General features: G+C 41.1%; 1 protein-coding gene and 1 long non-coding RNA gene across 18 annotated transcripts in view; one reads left to right on the top strand and one right to left on the bottom strand.

Annotated features, from left to right (window-relative positions):
- Positions 1-22966, bottom strand: part of Gigyf2 (GRB10 interacting GYF protein 2) — a 125785-nt gene that overhangs the window by 23230 nt on the left and 79589 nt on the right. For 9 of the 17 annotated variants that reach the window (XM_039084707.2, XM_063266516.1, XM_063266511.1 and 6 more), the window contains 11 exons: positions 19731-19948; positions 19476-19638; positions 19208-19396; positions 15897-16093; positions 14914-15073; positions 9838-10004; positions 7644-7735; positions 6481-6588; positions 5335-5435; positions 2904-3004; positions 1991-2152 (listed from right to left, as the gene is read on the bottom strand). In XM_039084707.2, the coding sequence (XP_038940635.1) occupies positions 1991-2152; positions 2904-3004; positions 5335-5435; positions 6481-6588; positions 7644-7735; positions 9838-10004; positions 14914-15073; positions 15897-16093; positions 19208-19396; positions 19476-19638; positions 19731-19948 (1658 nt within the window). Of the gene's footprint in view, positions 1-1990; positions 2153-2903; positions 3005-5334; positions 5436-6480; positions 6589-7643; positions 7736-9837; positions 10005-14913; positions 15074-15896; positions 16094-19207; positions 19397-19475; positions 19639-19730; positions 19971-21817; positions 21836-21889; positions 22039-22966 lie in introns of those variants that run through there. The other 8 variants (XM_063266510.1, XM_039084708.2, XM_063266513.1 and 5 more) reach the window with 5 other exon arrangements.
- Positions 22013-22707, top strand: LOC134480606 (uncharacterized). The gene is made up of 2 exons (XR_010055056.1): positions 22013-22196; positions 22395-22707. It is a non-coding gene; the product is annotated as an uncharacterized LOC134480606 (long non-coding RNA).

The raw sequence follows: 22966 nt of genomic DNA, 5'->3' as shown, positions 1-22966 counted from the left end.
ACAAGCAGAAATGTGTAACTAAAACTACACTTTACCGCCAGCGTGGAGCCTTCCCCTGGCATCTATAAAACTTCAGCAAAAAAGCAGACTAAGCAAGGTAAGAACAACAATCCTCAAAATGAAAACAATAAAAACACCATAGAAAACTAGTTAGTCTCACTGATTAAAAACAAAAGCACTGCAAAGACTTTCAGGCGTCCTAGGAAACAGTAAAACATTGGGACTAAGTCTCAAATTTCACAAGAGTGGGTTGGCTAAACTATAAATTCAGAAGGCAAATTTTGTACAGCTACTGTGATGATGTAGATCTGTCAGATAAATAATATTTAGCATGAATGAGGATATAATTCATTAATGTCAAAAGTCAGGATATGAAACACTAAGTACAAATGACCCATTTCTTTTTTTTTTTTTTTTCTTTTTTCTTTTTTTCGGAGCTGGGGACCGAACCCAGGGCCTTGTGCTTGCTAGGCAAGTGCTCTACCACTGAGCTAAATCCCCAACCCTGACCCATTTCTTAAGTAATCACCCAATTGCCTTTTTATTATCTACTAGTAGTTCAATCAAAGATCAGAAATGTTTGAGAAGGAAAAACTGCATCTATACTGGGTCACTGTTCTCTAACAGGACAGCACAACACCTCCCACGGCAGTTACACTGTACGGATGGATAGTTAGTAATCTAAGGTACTCAGGAATGGGACATCTGCGTACTTCATGTTTGAAAGAGGTCCTGACATCAAACCCCTGAAGACGTATCTAAAAATAAATACACAGTTCTGTGTAGAGAGGTTTTTTTTCTCCCTATTTTTGAAATACTAATCACCAGCAGAGAGTTAAAAAGGTTTATTAAAATGGACTGGAGGGTCAAGGTGTTAGTTAAAGATAGATTATTTATTTTTCACACTATAGCTGATGACTTGAGTATGTGAAAAGATGCTCAATCCCACTATCACTTGGGAAATGTAAACTGAAACCCTATGAAGACTCTATACTACTTGGCAAAAGCAAACACAGAGATACCAAGTGCTGGGAACGATAACAAGACACTCAAACCTGCATGCCCTGAAAGTGGGCACATAAAATTCTAAAACAGAATCCATGTCTCATGTGGCAAATATACTTCTGGTATATATGCAGAGCTGAAAGTGATGGCTCACTTATCTATACGCTCATGTTTACAATAACATTACTTACATATTCAAAGTATTATAAACATGAAGTCTTCCAAATGTCCACATGCAGGTAAATTAAAATCTGCTACCTACATATAACAAGTTTATTTAGCCTTGAGAAAGAAATTCTGATCATATGCTATGACAATGACACAAATAAATTTAAGTCAGTCAACAAATGATAAATGCTGTTTGATTAAATGAGATACCTGGAGTAGTCAAAAATCATAGACACAGAAAGGGAAATGTGGACACCAGAGGCCAGGGAAGAAGACACAGAGTTACTGTTTCGTGGGGTGAGAATGTTCAGTTTGGCAAGATGAGGCCTCGGTAGGAGTGAAAACATAGGATGCCACTGAGTGCACACTCAAAATTTTAAATTGTATGCCATCATACAGGTTTTGAAAGCACATTTATAAAATAGTAATGCTGTGCATCAAAATTACTTCAAGTTTTTATCAGAAAGGCTAGAATGTTTAAAATCTGATTAGTAAATTATGAAAAGTTAAAAGACTAATGACTGGCACTTCAGCGGGTACTGTTAGAAAACAAGTTCTTTCTGCAGATGAGTAAGTCAGAATTCTAATCTGCTATTACAGCCTTCTCTCCCCATTCCTCTTTTTTTTTTTTTTTTTTTTTTTTTTGGTTCTTTTTTTCGGAGCTGGGGACCGAACCCAGGGCCTTGCGCTTCCTAGGTAAGCACTCTCCCACTGAGCTAAATCCCCAGCCCCTCTCCCCATTCCTCTTAATATGGAAGGGAGCACCTTACTTCACCCAAGGCCTCCCTCAACCAGGAGCAGAACTTCTCAGACATACCTGCTTTCTTCGAGCAAGCTCCTCCTCTTCCCGTCTTTTCCTCTCCTCCTCCTGCTGCCTCCGAAGGATTTCCTCCTGTTGTCTCCGCAGTTCCTCTTGCCTCTTTCGCTCCTCCTCTTCCCTTTTTGCTCTCATTTCTGCCTCTCTTCTCTCCTGTTCTAGCTGGACAACGAAAGAGAAGTTGTCAGCTTGATAGTAAGCATGGGTGCCCGAAGCACTAAGCAACCGCAGAGGTGAGAGGTGCATCTGCCATTCACTTAGCAGCACCCTGCTGTGCTGCAAGGTGGGGAGAAAACCCCTGACTGACTCTAAGCTCAGACAGGGCACATTGGTCACTTCTGCTCTTCTAAGCTATTTGCATGCCCCTCCCACTTTGACCACCTCTTCATTCGATATGACATTACACCACATCTCTTAAGATGTGGGACATGGGGGTTGGGGATTTAGCTCAGCGGTAGAGCGCTTGCCTAGCAAGCACAAGGCCCTGGGTTCGGTCCCCAGCTCTGAGGAAAAAAAAAAAAAAAAGATGTGGGACACAAAGTGGTCAACATGAGAGCAACATCCAAAGTGTCCTAAAGTGTGTGTCTTGTCTTCCTTTACTTATTCCTACAAAACACTCCTTAATAATAAACATAGCAGATATTTTCTAACAGTATTCATGACAAATAACAATGTAAGTAATACACATGTATGTCATCATCATTAATATGGAAATACTAATTTTAATTGAGGTCTTTAGGTTTTTTTTAGAAGAGGTCACAAAAAGATAGAATACGAATGTACTCATCCCAGCTAAGCAGAGGTAAACTAAAAAGAACAGATAGCTAGAGGAAAAGAAAGAAATGAAATGAACAGAGCCTTGCATTCTGTAGCTAGAAGGCAGGCGCACAGTGGTGAAGAGTAAGTTCCAGACCTTTGCAGCTTTGGCCTTTTCCAGCTGCTGAAGCTGCTCCAGGGAAGGGCCTGGTGTGGTGGTGTCCAGAGGAAGGTCCCATACACTACCACCTTCCCAAACTGTAAGACAGAGACAAGAATGAGAAAGGTCCAAGAGTGTAGCATAATCACATAACCACAGGCATAATGAAAAGAGCTGCTCCCTGAACCTGAACATGGATACGCAGCTGTCTGTCTCTAGGAGGAGTGTGGGGTTGTCTTGCTATATAGTCCGAAATAACCTAAGATGTGAGTTCTTCCTGCCTCAGCCTTCCAATACTGAGATTAAAAGTGTGTGCCACCATATGCCTGGCTGTTTAAAAGAAACTAAGCTGGCAGGTTTTCATCAATACTCATTACCATATCATGAAGAAGATGCAGTAGGTGACATTGACTAAGGAACCAATTTCATCCTTGTATCATTCCATACAGGTACCTGATATGTCTCTATCTTTAAAGATGAGCTAGTTTTAAAACTTCAAAAGGAATGTGATAAAAATGCGACAATACAACAATTCAAATGCCACAGAGGATTTCAAGTAGCCATACAAGTAGATAAGCAAGTGGGTCACACTATAAATTAATTATTAAAGGTTACTCAATTGTTCATCTTATGCTTGTGACATCTCTTTGGAAAGAGACTGTGCAGATCTTACAAATTACCTTGGATCTGACACACCTAAAAGACAGCACAGGGCCAGATGTAAACATAAGGACTTTCAAGTCAAGTATGATGACGCAATCCCAGCACTCTGAAAGTAGAGCTCAGAGGAGGAGTTTGAGTTCTAGGCAAGCCTTGGCTACACATTAGATCAAGGCTACATGAAACCTTCTCTCAAAGAAAAGCAAAACACAACAATAAAGGTTTCTGAGTCTTTTTTCTTTTTTTTTCCTTGTTTTTTCTTTTTTTATTGGATTTTTTCAAATTTACATTTCAAATGTCATCCCCTTTCCTGGGTTCCCCTCCAGAACCCCCCTATCTCATTCCCCTTCCCGCTGCTTCTATGAGGGTGTTTCCCCAAGCACCCACCCACTCACCTCCTCCCGCCTCCCTGCCCTGGCATACCCCTATACTGGGGCATCGAGCCTTCATAGGACCAAGGGCCTCTCCTCCCATTGATGTCCAACAAGGCCATCCTCTGCTACATATGTGGCTGGAGCCATGGGTCGCTTCATGTGTACTCTGAGTCTATTTTCTTATTGCTAAATTTTTTGACACTAATTCTCTCCTTTCTTGTCATACTAGAGATTTAACAATCTTACAAATTCTAGACAAGTATTTTACCACTAAATTTACAGCCCCAGACATTACTCTATTTCTCTGCATACTTATTACAATCTATCTATGCAAATTAAATGCTCTGTACACAAAACCAATAATTAAAATGATTACATATAAACTGTTTGAAATACTTAGAACCTTCAAAACGCTAAAGAACATTTTAGCATCCTAAAGTATAAATTGTATACCAAGTATAAATGAATACCAAGAAAAAAATAATGTGAGCTGACAAGGTGACTGGGGGTAAAAGGCCCTAACCATCAAGCCTCATGACAGGAGAGTGACCCCTAGGACCCACAAGGTAGTGGAGAACCAACTCCCACAAGTTGTCTCAATCTCCATGAATGTCACCTAGGCCCACACACACACACACACACACACATGCACACCAGACACAGGCACACACACACACACACACACACACATGCACACCAGACACAGGCACACACACATGCAAACAAACAAACAAATAACATCTACACAGTATGAAAATTTTGCTTTAATCTCTTCTTTGGGAGGGTTTCAGAAGGAGGACACTAGGCTCTCTTCTGTCATACTCTGTAGAGTCAATTCGAGAACTATCTCACCAACTCTAAAAAACAAACAAAATTGTCAAAGTCATAGGTCTCAAAACTTTTTCAGCCAACTGCTCTCTCTTCTAAGTACTGTTGATTACTCGAGCTTTCCACTTTTGTAGATATTATTCAGCAACAACAAACTGTTCAACCAATTACCAAGAGTTTTAAAAACCCAACTCCTACATTTTCTAATTTGATATAAACAAACAAAAAGAAAGAATAAGTGAAGGTATTCATTTAAAGTAGGTGTTTTTTATCCTAAAATTTGGCAACACCTGCAAGGTTGGTATTACTCATCTTTAACTCCCAACAGAGAGAACATCATTACTTAGGTTTTATTTCCACTCCAACCCGCAGAAGACATCAAAAACAAAAGATTTTTTTTAGTGCAGGTGCACACATATGCACGCACGCATCCAAAATTCTACATTAGTTAGAGCAATAAAAACAGAAACTTAACTCACATCTAGAACATTTTAAGAAATGAACTACAAATGATTATTCCATTCTAAATCTATTCAGTTGCAATATAAGCAAAGTTAAGTTTTTACCTGCAGGCTGTGAGGCTGCTGGCTGAAGCTCCCAGATAGAGCCAGTATCTGGCACTGACACAGACCTAGTTACTGAGGGAATGATGTTCTGATCAGACATTCTGCAAAAGGGAAATAAAACGTCAATGTGTCCCTGTCACTTGGAAAATAAGGTGCAAAGGGACTCCTAGACTATGAGCAGGTTCCTGGGTCATCTGGCTAGGAAGGCCAATGCTTTGCTGCTGTTGCCTTGTGTTGTTTTGTGAGATAGAGTCCCACTATGTAGCACTATTTAGGGGCCACTGGTGACCTGGAACTCATGATAAAGACCAGGTTAGTCTCAAATTCAGAAATCTACCTGCTTCTACTTTACTAGTATTAGCCTGTTTTGAAATTGATGAAAGCTGGGTGTTGTGGTGCAATCCCAGCTTTTGGAAGAAAGGAAGATCTCTGAGTTCAAGATTAGTCTGGTGTATATAGTGAGACCCTATCTTAAAACAACAATGACGCCCAAGAATTGCATTTCACTTCTGTGTCTGAGGCCTTCCATATATCGGGTTAATAAAGCTTTCAGTACTTCAAGGGTCCAGTTTACTGATCTTTAAAACGGAGACCAAGCCAGGCATGGTGGCACCCACCTTTCAGTCCAGCACTTGGTGGGCAGATCTCTTGAGTTTGAGACTAACCTTATCTACAAAAGGAATTCCAGAACAGTCAGGGTCTCATAGAGAGACCCTGCCTTGGGGGGGAAGCAATGAATGAATGAACAAATTGATAAATGAACGAATGAGGGAAAGAAAGAAGGAAAGATGGAAGGAAGAAAAGGGCCCGACCATTAACCCGACTGCCTCATAGGATGAGCTAAGATCCACATGAGAAATGCAAAGTACTTGGTTAAGACACAGTGCAGCTTTGGACCAGTAATGCTGGTACAACTTCAGGAGCTGAGAGAAACACCCTGAATGAAAATCTGCAGTAGCAGGAATTAAAGAATGTTTCCATAATTGCTTTGCTCATAGACTTGCCTTAATGGTTTGGGAACCTCAGTGAACCATGACCCTGTGTGCCTTATCAATCTTATCAATCAGGTATGGTGGGTGAAAGTAAAATTACCCACACCCACACACACATGTGCACAGAACGTGCTATAATGGAATGACCACCAACCTCATCTTCAGAGCCTGGAACTGTTGCAGAAGAAGAGCCAGTTGCTGCTGCTGCTGAGATGACAAAGCTGCTTTCTGCTGTTGAGCCAAGACCTGCGCATACTGTTGTCTTCAAAAGTAAAAAAGAAGAAAAGAAAAGTATAACCTATCTATCCACATATAGGTCACATGATTGAAAGAATGAAAAATAAAACCCAACTCATCTCTTCCCCTAACTGCCACACTTAGAAATAACAATCAAATACATTTTATAATTCTATATAAAGTTACAAAAAATTTTGATCCACATCATAGATGTTTCTGACGGAACATATGTACATATACATATGAAACAAATGACATGTGTGATATATGCATACTGCATATCGTAGAGTGTCAAAAACTGGCAAACACCACAGATTTCCCAGACTGTAAATGATGATAAGCAAATTTGAACACTTATTCTCAAATGGTGAACTCTGCACAACTAAAATCTCTACTACAAAATTTTCTCAATTTTTGTTTCAGCATAGACATTTTGGGGTAATATTTTCCACTGCCTCTGAAAGTTCCAAACAGTAGATGTCTTTAGGTTTAGATGCCACTGCTCGGTTCTCCCCTTGCGTTTTAACAGCAGTCACGACAGCCTGTACACAGTAAGTCGTATGACCCAGAACTAGACAGGGCCAACCCACCGACTGCACAAACGTTACTTCTTTTCCCTGAGCCCAGCGCTCAGGAGCCTACGGCTGCAGAACCTGAGTTCTAAGGCAGTCAGGGCTCTCCAATTAAACCCTATATCAACACAAAAAAATAAGTAAATCAAAGTAAATAACGATCTTAGTGAGTTGGTCATTGTCCTACACCATCCCTAACAGCAAATTCTTTAATGTCTTCCTACCTTTTCATGTTTTGTTTCTCTCTGTGCCCCTCAGAAAGTCCTTAAAATGATTGGCTCTTTCTTCACAACTAAAGACTCTGACAACCTAATTAGATGTCATTTTATGCCATCTAGCATTTAGAAAGGTCAGATAAAATAAGATGGGCAGTGGTGTACACGTCACTAGCGGGCTACTCAAGTATCACGGAAGCCTTGCGTTCTCACTCTCACAGGTGAGATTGGAGCAGAGTCTATGCCAGGCTCCTGTGGTGCTGCACTGCATCCTACCGCATCACTGCTCTTACTGTATTAAGAACTGCTGGTACTGGAGGTGTTGCATCTGGTATAAGGCAGTGAGTTCCTGCTGTCTGGTCAGGCGTTCCTGGTCCAATTCTCCCTAAGAAAAAGAGGTACAGGAAGAAACACCATGAAATAAACGGCAATGAGCATAAGTGGCAGCGAGTATTCACACCTACGCACATGCATACAAATATGCGGGTATTCAGCATGTGAGTGTACAGCACAATACACAAGACCTACTCCAAACCCTTCAAACCCTTAACTCAAAACCTCATCACCTTTAAAAACTCAACAGTGCCACCTAGTGGAATAAGGTGGTGTTACCAGCAATAGCCACAAAGGGTCCTTACTCAGCACTGTCCTCCACTACTTCAAACTGGAAGCTAACTGTGGTCTACAGAGCTGTCGCTATTACTGAGAAACTACCCAGCACTACATCTTGGTGGCTTGTTTTAAAGATCACACAGAAATCACAGAAAGAGGATAGCATGAGAAAGAGTAAAGTGACCTAAAAGCTGATGGGATGGGAACTCCTCCCTTAGATGAGGTATTTCTAATGCTAGGAATACATTGGAAGGTGGAAACACGGGCTAACTGTATTTCCTTTGTACTTCAAAATAATTCAAGTAAGATGGCTGAAATTTAAAATAGATACAAAAACAAAACAAAACAAACAAAACAAAAGGAAAAACCTAGGATAACAGACTAACCCCTAGGCAACTTGTATGAACTTGTATCTTCCTTCCTTACTGACTATAGCTTAGAATAAAGCATCTGACGCACAATGGGTCAGGGCAACAAGAATCCTAAATTCAGAGACATCACTAGTAAGGTCTAGTCAGCACTTCACATGAAAACTTGGGTTTTAAAGAATATTGCCCGTGAAAGTCGGCTCTCTATATCAATGCTTTGAGGAACGGTGTAGCAGCTAACAAGGAAGCTGAACTTCCCAAAGGTTTCCCTTTGGGGAAGGGTACAGCGTGAGGCTTAGGTACAGCCTCAACTGAAGAGATGCAGGCTGTGGCTGGAAAAGAAAGGGGTAAGAGTATGCCAAGAACCACACGAGCAGCTTTTAGCTCCTGACACAAAGTCACATCTCAATTTTAAGACAGGAAATAAGGATCAAATTTGTCGGGTAAATTGAATCTATGAGTAATGATACACTATAATGGTTCTTGGGATTGAAGAAACCATTCTCAAAAATAATATATGAATCATGGAAGAGAAAGCATGATGGCTCAGGATGACTCAGTGAGTGTCATCCTTTAATGACAGAGGATATATCTCATTCACCATCATCTATCAAAAATTACTGTGAAAATATGACTGGTAGCCTCAATATAGTTGTGTAAATCAATGGTAGGTTACTCCAGAAATTCAGTATTCATAGTAAATCAAATATGATCATTTTTATCAGTGGACAACCACTACTCACTCCAATTTAATAGAGACACAGAAAGCTAGACGGACAAACACCTAGCAACCTCCACTAGCAACTCAACTGAGAAAGGCCAGCCTCAAGAGAAAATACTTCCCAGCTAAAGGTTTAGGCCTTCAAAATATCCTAACACAGTAGTGGCACTTATATTTGGATAAGCCTCAAATTTAAAAAATTTTATGAGGAAGAAAATAGAAGTGAGAGGGAAAAATGCACATCCTAAGTAAAAATAATAAGGAATTTTCAGAGGCCAACCGTGTTGAAACACAGCAGATAAAAGCTTTGACATGAGCTTTGAAAGGGAAAGAGTCAGACCATGAAGGACTATAGGTTAGGTCAGGATAAGACACCAGTCTCATTCTCTATTGGTTAGAAAACCACTGACAGACTTTTATACACTATACAGAGATGAATGCAGAGTCAGGTTTGAAAAGGTCATTACTATTCAGGTGTCAATTCTCCCAAAATTGTATCCCATTTTCATTTCAGTTTCCTTCTATCAAACTACCAGGTTGGGTTGCTAGTTCATCTTATAATCCCAGAACTCAGAAGGAGCAAGAAAACCACAAATTTGAGGTCAACCTGGTCTGCACAGCAAATTCCAGGTCAGCAGTTAAACTGCAAAATCCTGTATCAAAGAAAGAAAAGAGAAAGAAAAACTACCATTCTTTCCTCCTTCACTGCAACCCTGGTTGTCATTTAAAGAGAAGCAAGAACTCCTGTATCTACTGTGAATCCCAGGCCAGTGGTAAGATACTCACCATATGAGGAGGGGGAGCTGGGCCTGGAGAGAAAGGAACCCTTCCCCACATCTTCATGATATCACCAAGGGGCTGGAAGCTTTCATCACATGCTCTCTTCACCAGCAAAGACATAGTAAAATAGCCTGCCTGAAACCATTCGGCCATCTCCTGATTGTTAAAGGGACCTAAACATAAGGGGAGCGAGAATGCTGTCAGGCTCAAAATTAAAGATATTCCTGAGTCTCGTTCATTCAAATTGTTATAGAATGCTAGCTTACCCCAAAGAGTGACAAAAAGGTTTCTTATCAGATACAAGAGGAATTAAGTTTTGAAATGTACAATGTTCTGTCTCACAGAGCTGGGAATTTAATCCAGGACATGGCTCGTTCTTCAGCGAGTCTCATCCCTGAGCAAGCTCCAGCCTGACACTTCTCAGATTGTCACCAACGCTTTAATGAGTGTTCACAGCACAACTGTCTCGTCTCTGCAACAACTCCCCTCAGAAGAGCAAATACACAAGAGCGAAGAGCGTATGCTGGATCTGGTCACTATAAGTGCTCAGGCCTACACACAGCCCTACTGCTGGAGACCAGTGATTTTTTAAAAAGCAATAATCAACTGAACTAAGGCAAACTACAATGCATATGCTCAACCAAACTATTAAATCTAGCCTTGAGAAAACAACAGCATTCTTTAGTGGAGTACTTTAAACATAAAAATTTACAGAATAGATAGACAAATTCAGTATTTTCTAGGCATTAAAAATGTTTTTTAGATGTGAATGGGTTTTTTGCCTGTATGAGTCTCCGCACCACTTGTGTGCCTGGTGTCCACAGAGGCCAGAGTAGGTGTGGGATCTCCAGAACCTGAGCTATATTGATTCTGACACACTACGTGAATGCTGGGAGTCAGCCGGGGTCCTCTGGAAGAGAAACACTTTTATTTTATTTTATTTTTTTTTCTCAGAGCTGGGGACCGAACCTAGGGCCTTGCGCTCGCAAGAGAAACACTTTTAACTGTTGAGTCACTTGTCCAGTAATCCCAGGTTTGCTTCTTATTTCTTTTCTTTTGGTTTTTCTGGACAGGGATTCTCTATGCAATAGTCATGGCTATACTGGACTTGTTTTACAGACCAGGCTGGTCTTGAACTCACAAATATTTACCTAGAGATCTACAGCTACTGCCCTCCGCCTCCCCAAGTGCTTGAAATAAAGGCATGCACCACTGTGACCAATCTCCTCCAAATGTTTAAACAACCACATCACCACAGAATGTGTGTGTGTGTGTGTGTGTGTGTGTGCCTGTGTGTATACATGCACACCCACATACACACAATATATAACAGAATACTAACAGGAAAATCCCTAGCTTAGAAGCTAAAACCACTTCCAAATAATTCATGGCTAAAAAAATGTGTGTGTCTCTATGTGTGTGTGTGTGTGTGTGTGTGTGTGTGTGTGTGTGTGTGTGTGTGTGTGTGTACTTGTACGATTCACATACGCCAAATAAACATTGACTAAGTTAAATTTTCTCTTGGAATAGGAGGATGCTTCGTTCAACCTATGACAATTCATCAGGAAGCTTACTACAACGGCGCAAGCCTGTAACCTCAGTACTGATAGAGAAGGATTACCAATATCTTATATGGCACATTACATATAGCATACATATTACATATGATTACATATGGTACATTACATATAGCATATGATTGTTTCAGTTTGTGCAGAAACATTTAACAACACTCTTTTTACACTAAGACCAGAGATCCTTATTTGGCAGCACATATACTAAAGAAACTGGAACAATACAAAGACAGACAGCATGGTCTCTACGCAGGATGACCCCACATTTGTGGAGCATTCTATATATCATATATGCCAAAGAGTTAAACCAAAACACTAAGAAGTAAAAAGAAAGACAAGGAGGAATCAGTAAAAATGCTCACCACTGAGCCTAACAACTTGAGGAATCAACACTTGAGGGTTGTCCTCTGACTTCCACACCATGTGTGCGGCCGCCCACCACCAACACACACACAGAGATGTTCAGAGTTAAACACTTATTGCTCTGGCAAAAGATGCAGGTTTGGGTTCCAGCATCATACGGCAGCTTGCAAACACCTGATGCACATGTGCATTATGTGCCGCCACCGCCACTGCCGCCACCACCACCACACACGCATGCATGCACACACGCACGCAATTAAAATTTATGAAAAGGAAAAAATGTAAACCTACAACAAAGATCCGGAGCAAGCGAGATGGCTCGGTAAGTATGCGTACTCAGCCCTAGAGACTGACTTCCACCTGGGAACTCCAGGTGAGGTGGAGATACAGAACCAACTCCATAGAACTGTCCTCTGGCTTCGCATAACATGGCAATACATAAAGTAACTATCTTTAAAACAAAGAAAGGATCTACCACCAGATACACACAAACATGCCTAGTAGAATAATTTTGTCTGTTGGCTTTATTATTTCTATCTACTTCAGAAGGCTAGGGCAGGGGGCCCTTCAGCCCAGAAGTGTGAAATCAGTGTATATAATATAAAACATCATCTCAAAAAGGGGGATGGAGGCTGAGAGAGGGAAAAACTCCACTAGACATAAACACAGGTGAAGGTGTTCAACATAGCCCTCAGAACAACAGATGCCACTTAACAACCAGGTTTGGGAGAGAAATCCATATCCCAGCAGTCTTACAGCTAAGTCAGTAGAATTAAGAGGTGGAGTCACGGGGTTGGGGATTTAGCTCAGTGGTAGAGCGCTTGCCTAGGAAGCGCAAGGCCCTGGGTTCGGTCCCCAGCTCCGAAAAAAAGAACCAAAAAAAAAAAAAAAAAAGGGTGGAGTCACCACGGGTTAAACTCCCTGTCCCACAAAAAACCCTACATACAATGGGATATCCCGATAACTATGGACACATGAGAATCCTGTGTACCTTTGGGAAGAACATCAACAGCACAGCAGCTGCAGAAACAGTTACAAATAGTTTCCATGTGATACAAACAGTTACAAATAGTCCCCATGTGACAGAAAAAGGTATGGAAGAGCGTGTCTGTTGCAGGATATTTGATCGCATCCTGTGCGCCCCAAGATTGTGTTATTTACTGGGGGGAAAAAAAAAAACCAAACTGTTTCTACTTGTAGTGTGGCCCAGCCCACAGATTACTCCTTAAATCCCTGTCGCTGGAATACAGACACACCCTTAGATCACACATCTTTAACCCAAACAATGAAGGTAAAGTTAGTTTGTAGAAAGAAACGCCCTTATTTGAAAGTGGAGTCTGAGTGGCAGACAAATTGGTCAGACAAAATAGGATGTGCTCAACTCTCATGAGGAGAGAGGCAGAGGCTACTCAAGAGCAGTGCAGAGAGGGAAAAAGAGGGAGGAGAAAGAGGCACTTTTACTGGGAGAGTTTTACAGAGACGGTTAAAGAGAGAACAAGCTAGACACGGGTGAAGACAGAACAAGCCAGAGAATGAGAAGGAGCCAGGAGATTAGAGCAAACTGCCAACTTTTGAGACCAAGCAGAGCAAGTTAGTAAAAAACTGAGAGAAGCTAGACTGAATTGGTTGGAGTGGAGAGGCGCTTCACCCAGATCAGTTGAGTTGAGTCAGCCACCTAGAGACCAGAAAGAACGAGAGGGGTAAGCTTATTCAGGAGTCTCAGAGGCCTGGATTAGATTGTATGGAGCACTAGGCCTAGGTTAGCAGACAGAGACAAGTAAGCCTCAGGGATGACAAATCAGGAGACTAAAAGATACACATATGTATAGTACTAGCATTCAGGAGGCTGAGAGACAAGAGACAAAATGGATCCTGAACCACAGTAAAGTATCATTACACACTAGCTAGAATGATTTAAAAAACAAACAAAACAATGAAACAAAACCTATCATCATCAAACTCTGGTAAAGATACAGAGAAGCAATAACGTGCACTTCTTCACAGGGCACACAGAATGAAAAGCAGTTTAAAAAACTAAAGATGCAACTGCCACTTGACCTAGTACTTGCACTCCAGGGTATTTATACTGAAGCATGGCATACTTTCACATACTGCCCTAAATGTTTACAGCTGTTTTATTTGTAGCAGCACTCAAATGTCCTTCATCAGATGAACGGTATACATGCCAACGTCATCGAGCATGACTCAGCAGTGCAAGGAAACAAAGTAATGACAAAGGAAGCCACCTGGATGAATCTGGGGGAGGGGTATCCTAAGTGGACAGAGCACCCCCACACCCCAAACATCATATGCTGTGTTTGGAGTCTATTCATATAACATTCCTAAAATGGTAAAATATAAAAATGTTAATAGATTGGTGTTTAGCACAGATTAACAAAGAACTATGGAGAGGAAATGCACATTGCTATAAAAGGACAACAGTGCTGCTAGAATGCAAAGGTTCTAATTAAAGTTATACTTGGATGCTAAGAATGAACGTATACAAGAGCAGGCGATAGTTCACATGGTTCGGTCACTTCTGTAAAGCAGAGCAAGGCAACTGGAAAGGGGCAAGGGAACTGGAAGTGAGAGACGCTAGCATGCTGCTGTTCTCAGATACGTTCACCAAGTGTTGTGCTAAAACTGACACTAACACACCAACAACCAACTCAGAAGTTAAACATTTTTACAGCAGAAATGAATCTACACATATGCTTTCTTTCCTCTAATCTAGTTTACTCAAATATTTTAAGGGCTTCATTTCTTAGTCTTTTCAGTAATTTTTTGTTGTTTATAGCAAGCCCACTTCAGCAAATCATGCCAGGCTCTCCAACACTTGCTGCTATCACCTTCTGTTGGTCTGGATGTTGGTGCACAGAGATGGTGAATGATGTGCCAGCCTCTTACCTAGCTGAGATGTGTGGAAGTCAGGGAGTACACAAAGCACTTTCCTGACCTTGCTGCCATTTTTGTCATCACTCTCTACCTGAGTTTCTTTTTCTATGTTTTCTTCCTGGTACTTATATAGTAAGTCTGTTGACTTAGTTTTCCATTATGCAGACTGACATTAAACAAACCCTTCTCAAGAGGCTCTGGAGAAGGAACACTAATACTTCAGGATCTAAAGTACAAACGGGCCGCTGACCTTGGACCTCCCCCTGGGGGTCTTTGTAATACCACTTTTGCATTGCTTCGTGCACCAGTGGAACTGACACTCCTTTAGCTCTGTGCTCTTGCAGTTTTGATGTCAATCTTTCATCATCTAGTGCACTGTCTTGGAGATAAGCCACCATCTTCTCAGCTTGCTAGTAACAGAAGATAAAAGACATAAGAAAAGATATGAGACAAATACTCATGAATTAATATAAAGCTATTAATGATCACTGTTTTTTGACTACTTCATTTTTGAAAGGAACACAACTGATGACAACCTGATCCCATTTTATGGGAGAAAAAAAATTATCAATCAAAAACCCAAAGTAAACCAACTAGATTGAAATACAAACAGGTATGGATCAAAGCCCAGGCTTCAAATAAGGTTTTAAAATAAGATGTTGGCCCATTCTAGATTGTTTTCACAAGCCTGCATATTTGAGATATAAGACTCAATACAGTTGCAAATAAGTTATTCCAAAAGTTTCACTAATATATAACTAATGTTTCCTGTCTCTAACCATGCCACCCCAAGGAGAGGACTTCTTTTGTAGAAAACCAACTCATCATTTACATGTGACGTTACACACAATTTTAGGGAAACACAGACATGAATAAGAATGTTAATATCCTGAAGCTTTTAACCATCTTCCCCTCTGTACTTGAATTAAAAAGCACAGAAGACACAGGGATCATCCACAGCTGCTTGTGTTCACCATTTTTAGCATTCCATTAACATCCAAAAAGAAAAGAAAGGAAAACAGCTGAGGGCAATCTCAGAAGAGCAAAAAATAACCTGACACAATGACTACTACATAGCAGAAACTTAAAAGCATGAAATGATCTGAAAGACAATTACACAAACATTAATAACCAAACAATTTTTCCAGTACTTAAAATCCAGAGCATAAAACTTCTGTACTGGGTTATTCATGTAAGGGCTTGACAGGAGATATAAGAGTAACATGACTCTACCTGTTCCAAGTGTTTAAGGCCCTCTTCATCATCTGGCTCTGTGGAAACACTGCTCATACCAGGAGCTTCGACAGCTGCTGTCTCAACTGGCCGTGAGGCAGAACTAGGAGTAGGAAGAGGAGGTGACAGGATGAGGAGAGGAGAGGCTGTGTCTGGAGGAAGCTGTGTCGAGGGTTGCTGGGAGGCAGGCACCGTTTCTAATGGGAAAGAATGTAGAGTAATAAAGTTCTTAGAAATCTGGAGACTTCTCAAGGTTAACTCTACATTATTAAATTGAGCAGTGGAGGCCCAACAGAGACATCAATCCCGAAGCTACTTCCTATGGAGAAATGTAAGATTTCTCCCTAGAATGACAGAAAAAGCTTAAAAGCCCTTAAAGACTCTTTCTACCTGAGTCACTACAGCATCTATCCCACAGTTAGCAGCATCAGTCAAATTCTTTTTTTTAGGTATAGAGTAGAGTTTATTTAGGGTATGGGGGAGGGGGGGGACTTGAGGAAATAGAGACAGAGAGAAGTGGAGTAGAGGCTGGCCATGGAGTGGGGAGGGGGATACGGAGAGAGAGGGAAGAGGGCACGAGGAGAAAAGAGCAAGAGGAGGAGCTAATTCATTCTTTATACTGCCTGTAAATACTAAAAACATTAAGAAAATGAAAGCTTCTCAAAGACATGTCATCTCACCAAAACATTTATGGGAAACACGTGATAATCCTAAATACCTATTTCAAAAGCTAATACAGTACACATTTTAATTTGAAGAGTCTCAACAGTGCAGGGTATTTTTAAGGCTAGAAACTGTAAAAATAGTTTCTGCTTTGATTCCTTTTTTGGTTTGTTTGGTTGGTTGGTTGGTTGGTTTGGTTTTTTTGGAACTCACTCTATAGATCAAGTTAGCCTCAAACTTAAGAGATCCACCTGTATCTGCCTTCCAGTGCTGGGCCTAAAGGAGTGAGCCACCATGACCTGCCTTAAATATATTTTTAATTACTTTTTCTTTTCCAAACTTTATGTGCATTGGTGTTTTGCCTGCATTCATGTCTGTAGGAAAGTGTTAAGTTCCCTGGAACTGGAATTATGGACAGTTTTGAGCTTCCATGAGGGTGCTGGGAATTGAACCCAGGTCCTCTGGAAGAGCTGCCGGTGCCTGAACTGCCGAGCTACCACTCTGCCTTGGTTCCTAGTTCTAACCTAAAGTATGTGTGGGAAACCCCCTAACTGAAACAACTGCAGCTTCTCCTTTAACACCGTTGACTATCCAGTCCTAACAAACAGCTTCGAAATGTCTAGTCCTCCTCAAGCTGCCTAACTTTTCTAAGTTCAGTCTATACATACTGCCTGGTCACCACCACCTGCCTGCCCACCCCTATGGACAGGACCTCTCAAAGATGCACAGAGACACAAAACTGCCAGGTGCCAACCTCCCTCCACAGCAGCTGATGTTCTCAAGCCTACATGCCCTCCTCCCTGCTCTCTACTCTGGTAGGCTCTATTGCTGGCTCTCAAGGTGATTTGCTGGTTTCCACCCCTAAACTAGAAATTACCCAAGGTTCTTTCTTTTTCTCATCCTACCAAATGTATGGTTGTTCTTCTCTTTATTTTATTTCTGAGGCAGTCTTACTCCTTAGCCCACCTTGGCCACTAACTCTCAATCCTCCTGCCACTCCTTCCCAATTGCTGGGACTACAGGCCTGTGCTACCACAGAAGAAAGACACAGCTAATTCCACTTATTATCTCCTAATAATAAACTACTACCATCCAGCTAAAGTCCCCTCACAACTTTTTCTAATCAACTCTCATTCTTCTTCATGTTTCATAACCAACGTTCAAAACTGAATTTAATCATTCCTTCTCAAATGGATTCTTTAACTTCCACTCATTCCTGAGTACCTAATCTCCTGAACTACCTCAGCTATCTCTACCTCTTTTCCTCCCTGATGTAACTAAACTCTGTCAATTTCTGACTAAGATCTCATCTGCCAATACCTCTCTTTACATGGGCACTGCCTGCCGCATTGTGTCTACTCAGAAGTTCAGGAGGTCACATGTGTCATAAGTACCCCACACAAGCTATCAAATCTAAGTTCAAACCATATATTTCACCAACCTGCTTAGCACACATAGTACCTATTTTTTTTTAAAATAAGGGTTAGAGGTGGGGTCTTAGGGGACAGCAAGATGGCTTAGTGTTTTGGGGGTGCTAGCTAAATAAATCTAATATTCTAAGCTCAATTTTTAGAACCTATATGGTAGAATGGGGAAAGTGATTCTTGGAAGCTAGCCTCTAATTTCTACTTGTAGGTACATATGTGCATGTAAACTCGCACGGGACCAGGGAGAGTAGATGTAGTAAAAAACAATTTTAAGGCAGCAGCGGCCGCCTCTCAGCCTTCGAAGCCCACAACTTAAGTCAATCTGGTTTCCTCTATTTTCACCATTTCCTGGTATTACAACGTTCCCTCAATGGACTCAGCTGTACCTCCAAATTCTACTTCCTATCCCAAGGTTTTTTTGAAGACTACCTGGCTCCTGAATCATCCCAAGGGCCTACTAATAGTCAAGTCTTATTTACAATCTAACTAGGATTGAGGTTTTAGCTATATAGAGAAGCACAACAACAGGGAACAAAGCAAGGCCTACAACATTTTCAGGAGGGGGAGTCCAGCATGGGCAAGATACAGTGGCTCCTGCTGAAACTGCAAAGGGGCCACTTGTGAGATCCTACCAGGTCTGGCAGGCTGTATTACCAAGGGCAGACAATGCAATTTTAAGAATTTTCAAGAATGTTCACAGAAATATACAAAATGGTGCTTTTAAGGTGTATGAGCCATTCAAACAAATATAGTTGACACTAGAGATGAACTGTAAAGACTTGCTCTTTAGCAAAGGTGATGAAGGACTTCCAGACTGTCCCAGGTGTTCCAGACTATTCCCTTGGGACAGTGGCATTTTGTTGTGACCTTAAATATAGGATTCTAGAAGAGGGAAGGCAACTATCTGCTATGGGCATCCAAACAATGATCCTAAACGACTGTGCAAGTGCAGTCAGGACAGCTCCAGCATCTAGGAAAGTAAAGTTTGCACCCCTACTCCTGCAGATTCTAACATTGCACCCCTACTCATTCAGATTCTGTTCTCATGCATTTTGACCTGAAGACAGGAGGAAAACAACATTTGCTTGCATTTATTGGTAATGGTACCTATTCCAATCATTGTCTCCTGGAAACAGTTCCATGAGGTTAAGTAAAAGCAGTCAGACTAGTGAACATTGCCTCTGCAAAATTCCACTGTGGTGTCCACTCTCACAAACATACCGTCCCCTCTGCTGGGGATCTTGGCTGGGAGACTGTTTTCTGACCGACTCTCTTCTTCAGCCTTTTCCATTTGTTCAGCTTTGGGTTCATCTTTCCTCTCAAACTGTGCTGCTTCTTGAGGCTGGTGATCTGAAGGGGTACCTGGTCTAGCAGATGACAGTGACGTCTGGGGTACTTCCTCGTTAGCGTCTGGAATGAAAAGTGATCATAAATGAATTCAGGAAGGTTTCTGTTTAAGGGTGTGCAGGAAGACAAAAATGACTCTCACCAGTCCCTGCTCTGTCTGTCTTCTCCCCGTCTCTCCGGTTTGTCTTATCCGGTTCCTTGGCCTCTTCATTATGGCTGCTGTCAGAGTCAGAGCGCTCCTCTCCTTCCTCCACAGGCCTGAAGTCCATTTCCTGCTCTTCAGGAATAGGTTCTTTCTGCACTTTCTGTATCAAGAAAATAAAGCCAAAGTTTAGCAGCATATGTGGCTTTGGGGAGAGGTCAGTACCTGTCATGGTGTGTAAAACAGATTTCTTACTTTCAGAGAGAGGAATGCTCCAGATGAGTCAAATGTGCCCATTTCTTCTTCAGCATCCTCTAAACACCATTCTGGCAAGCTATCCCTGTCGTCGTCTATGCTCCCACTGCCAGAGCGCACCCTTCGGTAGCCCCGCTCATCATCTCGATCTCGAAAGTCAAACTCAAACCTCCGGCGGCGTTCCATGTGTTCCCGCCAGCCTGTAGAACGAGGGCCATCTGAGTTGAGGAGGACAGAAACCTTAGGAAAGGTTTATGATAGTATTGGAAAAAGAAAATCATAGAAAAAAATGAAGATGGCTGTGAGCTGTAATGGCCAATCCCCTGAAGAGAGAGCACAGGTCACGCGCTGAGCTCAAAGCTCAGAGCACTCACTGTGAGTTAAGTGACGGCTGTATTTACCGTCACAGTACCGGAGCAAGCTACAAAGTTGAGCTATACAAGATAAACTTGGAACAAAGCGTGCTGAAAGAATACTTGGAATAATTAGGCAAGCTATGAGCACCGATTAATTACTTGTGTGGCCTAGTCCTAGGCAAGAGCACTCTCTGGCTGCCTTTCTTTCTACACTGAAGTTTATGCCTTCTCTTTGGTAAGTATTAAAGCAGTTGCTTTCTTCCCACTCTATGAATTATACCAGCTCCCTGTGTTAACTCACAGTTAAACTTATCATTCACTTATAATTCTGATGGACAACAAAAAAAAAAAATCATGAAACTGCATCACTGGTGGAATATGATATGAGAGATTTTATATGGCAAATCTCCTAACTTCTGACAACAAAGGAGCTGTAGCGGTGGCAAAGCAGAGCGTTCAGTTCTGCTGCGTTCTCTGCCGCTTTCCCACAGGAATAAGTTTCCTCCCCTTCCACCTTCCTCAGCTCTTACTTCTTTCTTCCTAACATCCCCAGGGGCATTCCTAAATCCACCCCAGCATACTATTTACCAAATCTATTTTCCAACAGAAAAAGATGCCTGCTCATTTTTCAGAAGTGTCTTCTGAAAGGAAAAGGGAAGTTCTTGCTACATCTGCCCAACCCACGTCCAAGAGTCATAAAAAAGAAAAATGGTTTTAACCTATATAAGTCTTTCTAGTTTTGACTCTCACTCTGTTAAAAGATACAAGAAAGAAATGAGGCCAAAGTGAAATGCTCTTATTCCTGGGGTGAAATTTGCTAAAACTATCAATCTAAAAAATACTGTGGAAAACAATGAGTTGCCAAATACAAAAACTTAAAATGTTCAAAAAAAGACAGAACCTCCGATAAGTAAAGCACTTACTCCCTGCAGAGAACCCAGAGTTTTACATACACGTTGTTTCAATGTAAGCCTAGAGTCATTACTCAGGAGTCTTCATGATCAAATGTTGGGTCCCACCGCTATCATCTCTACAGTCTAAGTATGCACACAGATAGGAATCTATCCTTCTAGGCACTCAGCTCCTGTTTCCCTCTTACTGAGTTTCCCAAGTTCATCTCCCAGAGTGGAGGCTTCCCTGTTCTCTGAGCCCTATCTCTAGCTATACCCAGCTGTGAGCCCTGCTTTAATAAAACTACAGCCTGTAAGTTATCTGACCAAGAATTAGTACAATTCTGCTCAGAAAACTCAATGTAGCAAGCGAGGCAGACAACTCATTGAAACTAACACAGCTTTATAGGCTACAGATCTAGAAAAAAGTGAGGGTTTTTCATTGGATAAATCAGTCTATACTATTATACTTAGAATTTTTATTCCAAATCTAATAAAAGGCTTACTGTAAACTAAAAGGTAGAAGTTAACCTGTCACACCTGAGTCATCAGACAAAACATTAAATATGCCAGGCTCAAAAGCAAACTGTATGCTTACAAATTAAAAAAAAATTTAAAAAAAGGACAAAAGTTTTTTTTTCCTAGATCTATTTTATCTTTATCCCCTAAAATATCTTTTAAAAATACATGAGAAGGGGAGCAGGAATGGATTGTGAAGCTGACAGAAAAACTAATATGAAAGACAAAATAGAGGAGAAAGATTCAGAAAAGATGAGGAAAACACCATGTGAAATTCTAAGCTGTTGGGAGTACAACAGCAGAAGATAGCATTGAAGCTGACCTAATTCCCTTTACCAGCATCAGCATCACACACGAGGGCCCAGAAGCAGTAGTCACCTTCCAAAACATTCACCTTGTTTGTTTTTGACTAGCTGGAATTTCTCTTCTCCTTCAGCCCAGATTCTGTCCATTCTTCACTGAATGCTTGTTGGGAACATGAGTCTACAACCCTTCTCCTTACAGGCAACCTCAACACAAATGCTGCAGTGCTTGAGGAGAATTATGACATGTAGTTGCCTAGGATACAGACTAAGGAGAACTGCCCAGATCCTATGATATAAACAATGCCCACTCATGACAAAAAAAAAAAAAAAAAAAAAAAAAACCGCCTAAGATGCAGCTCTGAAGAACTGGTACAATCATCAGGTTTTTATCTAAAGGTTAATTTCATAATGCCTCTATCTACATACCACTTGACAACAAACTAAACGCTTACTACTGTATCGCTAGGTTAGAGGTTTGCCTAACAACTTGACTCTAAAAAAAGGCAAATCCTTACACTGATGTATAGCACTCACTACTACCCACTACCAAGGTAAGCTTCCCTGGCACAGAGCTAATGTTACTATGCTTCACAGGGCAGACACACATCTCTGTCTGTGTGACTAACACAATTCAAGCTCCAGACATCTGAACATCATGAGGATGGAAGCGGCGGGTCAGAAGAAAAGAGCCTCACAAAGCGTCAGTGTATTCCATTATTAGCATAGCTAATGCCCAAGAATGGTTTGAAACATTGAGTCCAAAACAACTTAGAAATTTACTAATCATTACTATTCTTGTTCTCTTTTCTAAGGTCAGGAGGACAAAAGAATAAACTTGTGATTATTTCTGACCTGAGTTTAAAGTTTATTCTTCAAATAAACCCTCCCGCAAAAAAAAAAAAAAAAATCACATTTTTTAAGTCAGGAAAAATAGAAGAATAATTCTTTCTTGTTCAGGAAAAATACCCATGAAGACAACACACATGTAATTATACATTTACATTTATAAGTTTATTTTTTAAATGCCCTATTAAGTTTGAAAGAATGCTACAGATAGATTAGAAGATTAAGAGGTAGACAAACTGAATGACTTCCCTCATGTTTGCAGATGCAGGCAGGTGCTTCCTATTAAACCAGACTATTTGCCCCAGGAAAACAGAAAAGTG

Source organism: Rattus norvegicus, chromosome 9 (genome assembly GCF_036323735.1).
Source record: "Rattus norvegicus strain BN/NHsdMcwi chromosome 9, GRCr8, whole genome shotgun sequence".
Lineage (NCBI taxonomy): Eukaryota > Metazoa > Chordata > Mammalia > Rodentia > Muridae > Rattus > Rattus norvegicus.
This window is presented reverse-complemented; position numbering and strand designations above follow the sequence as displayed.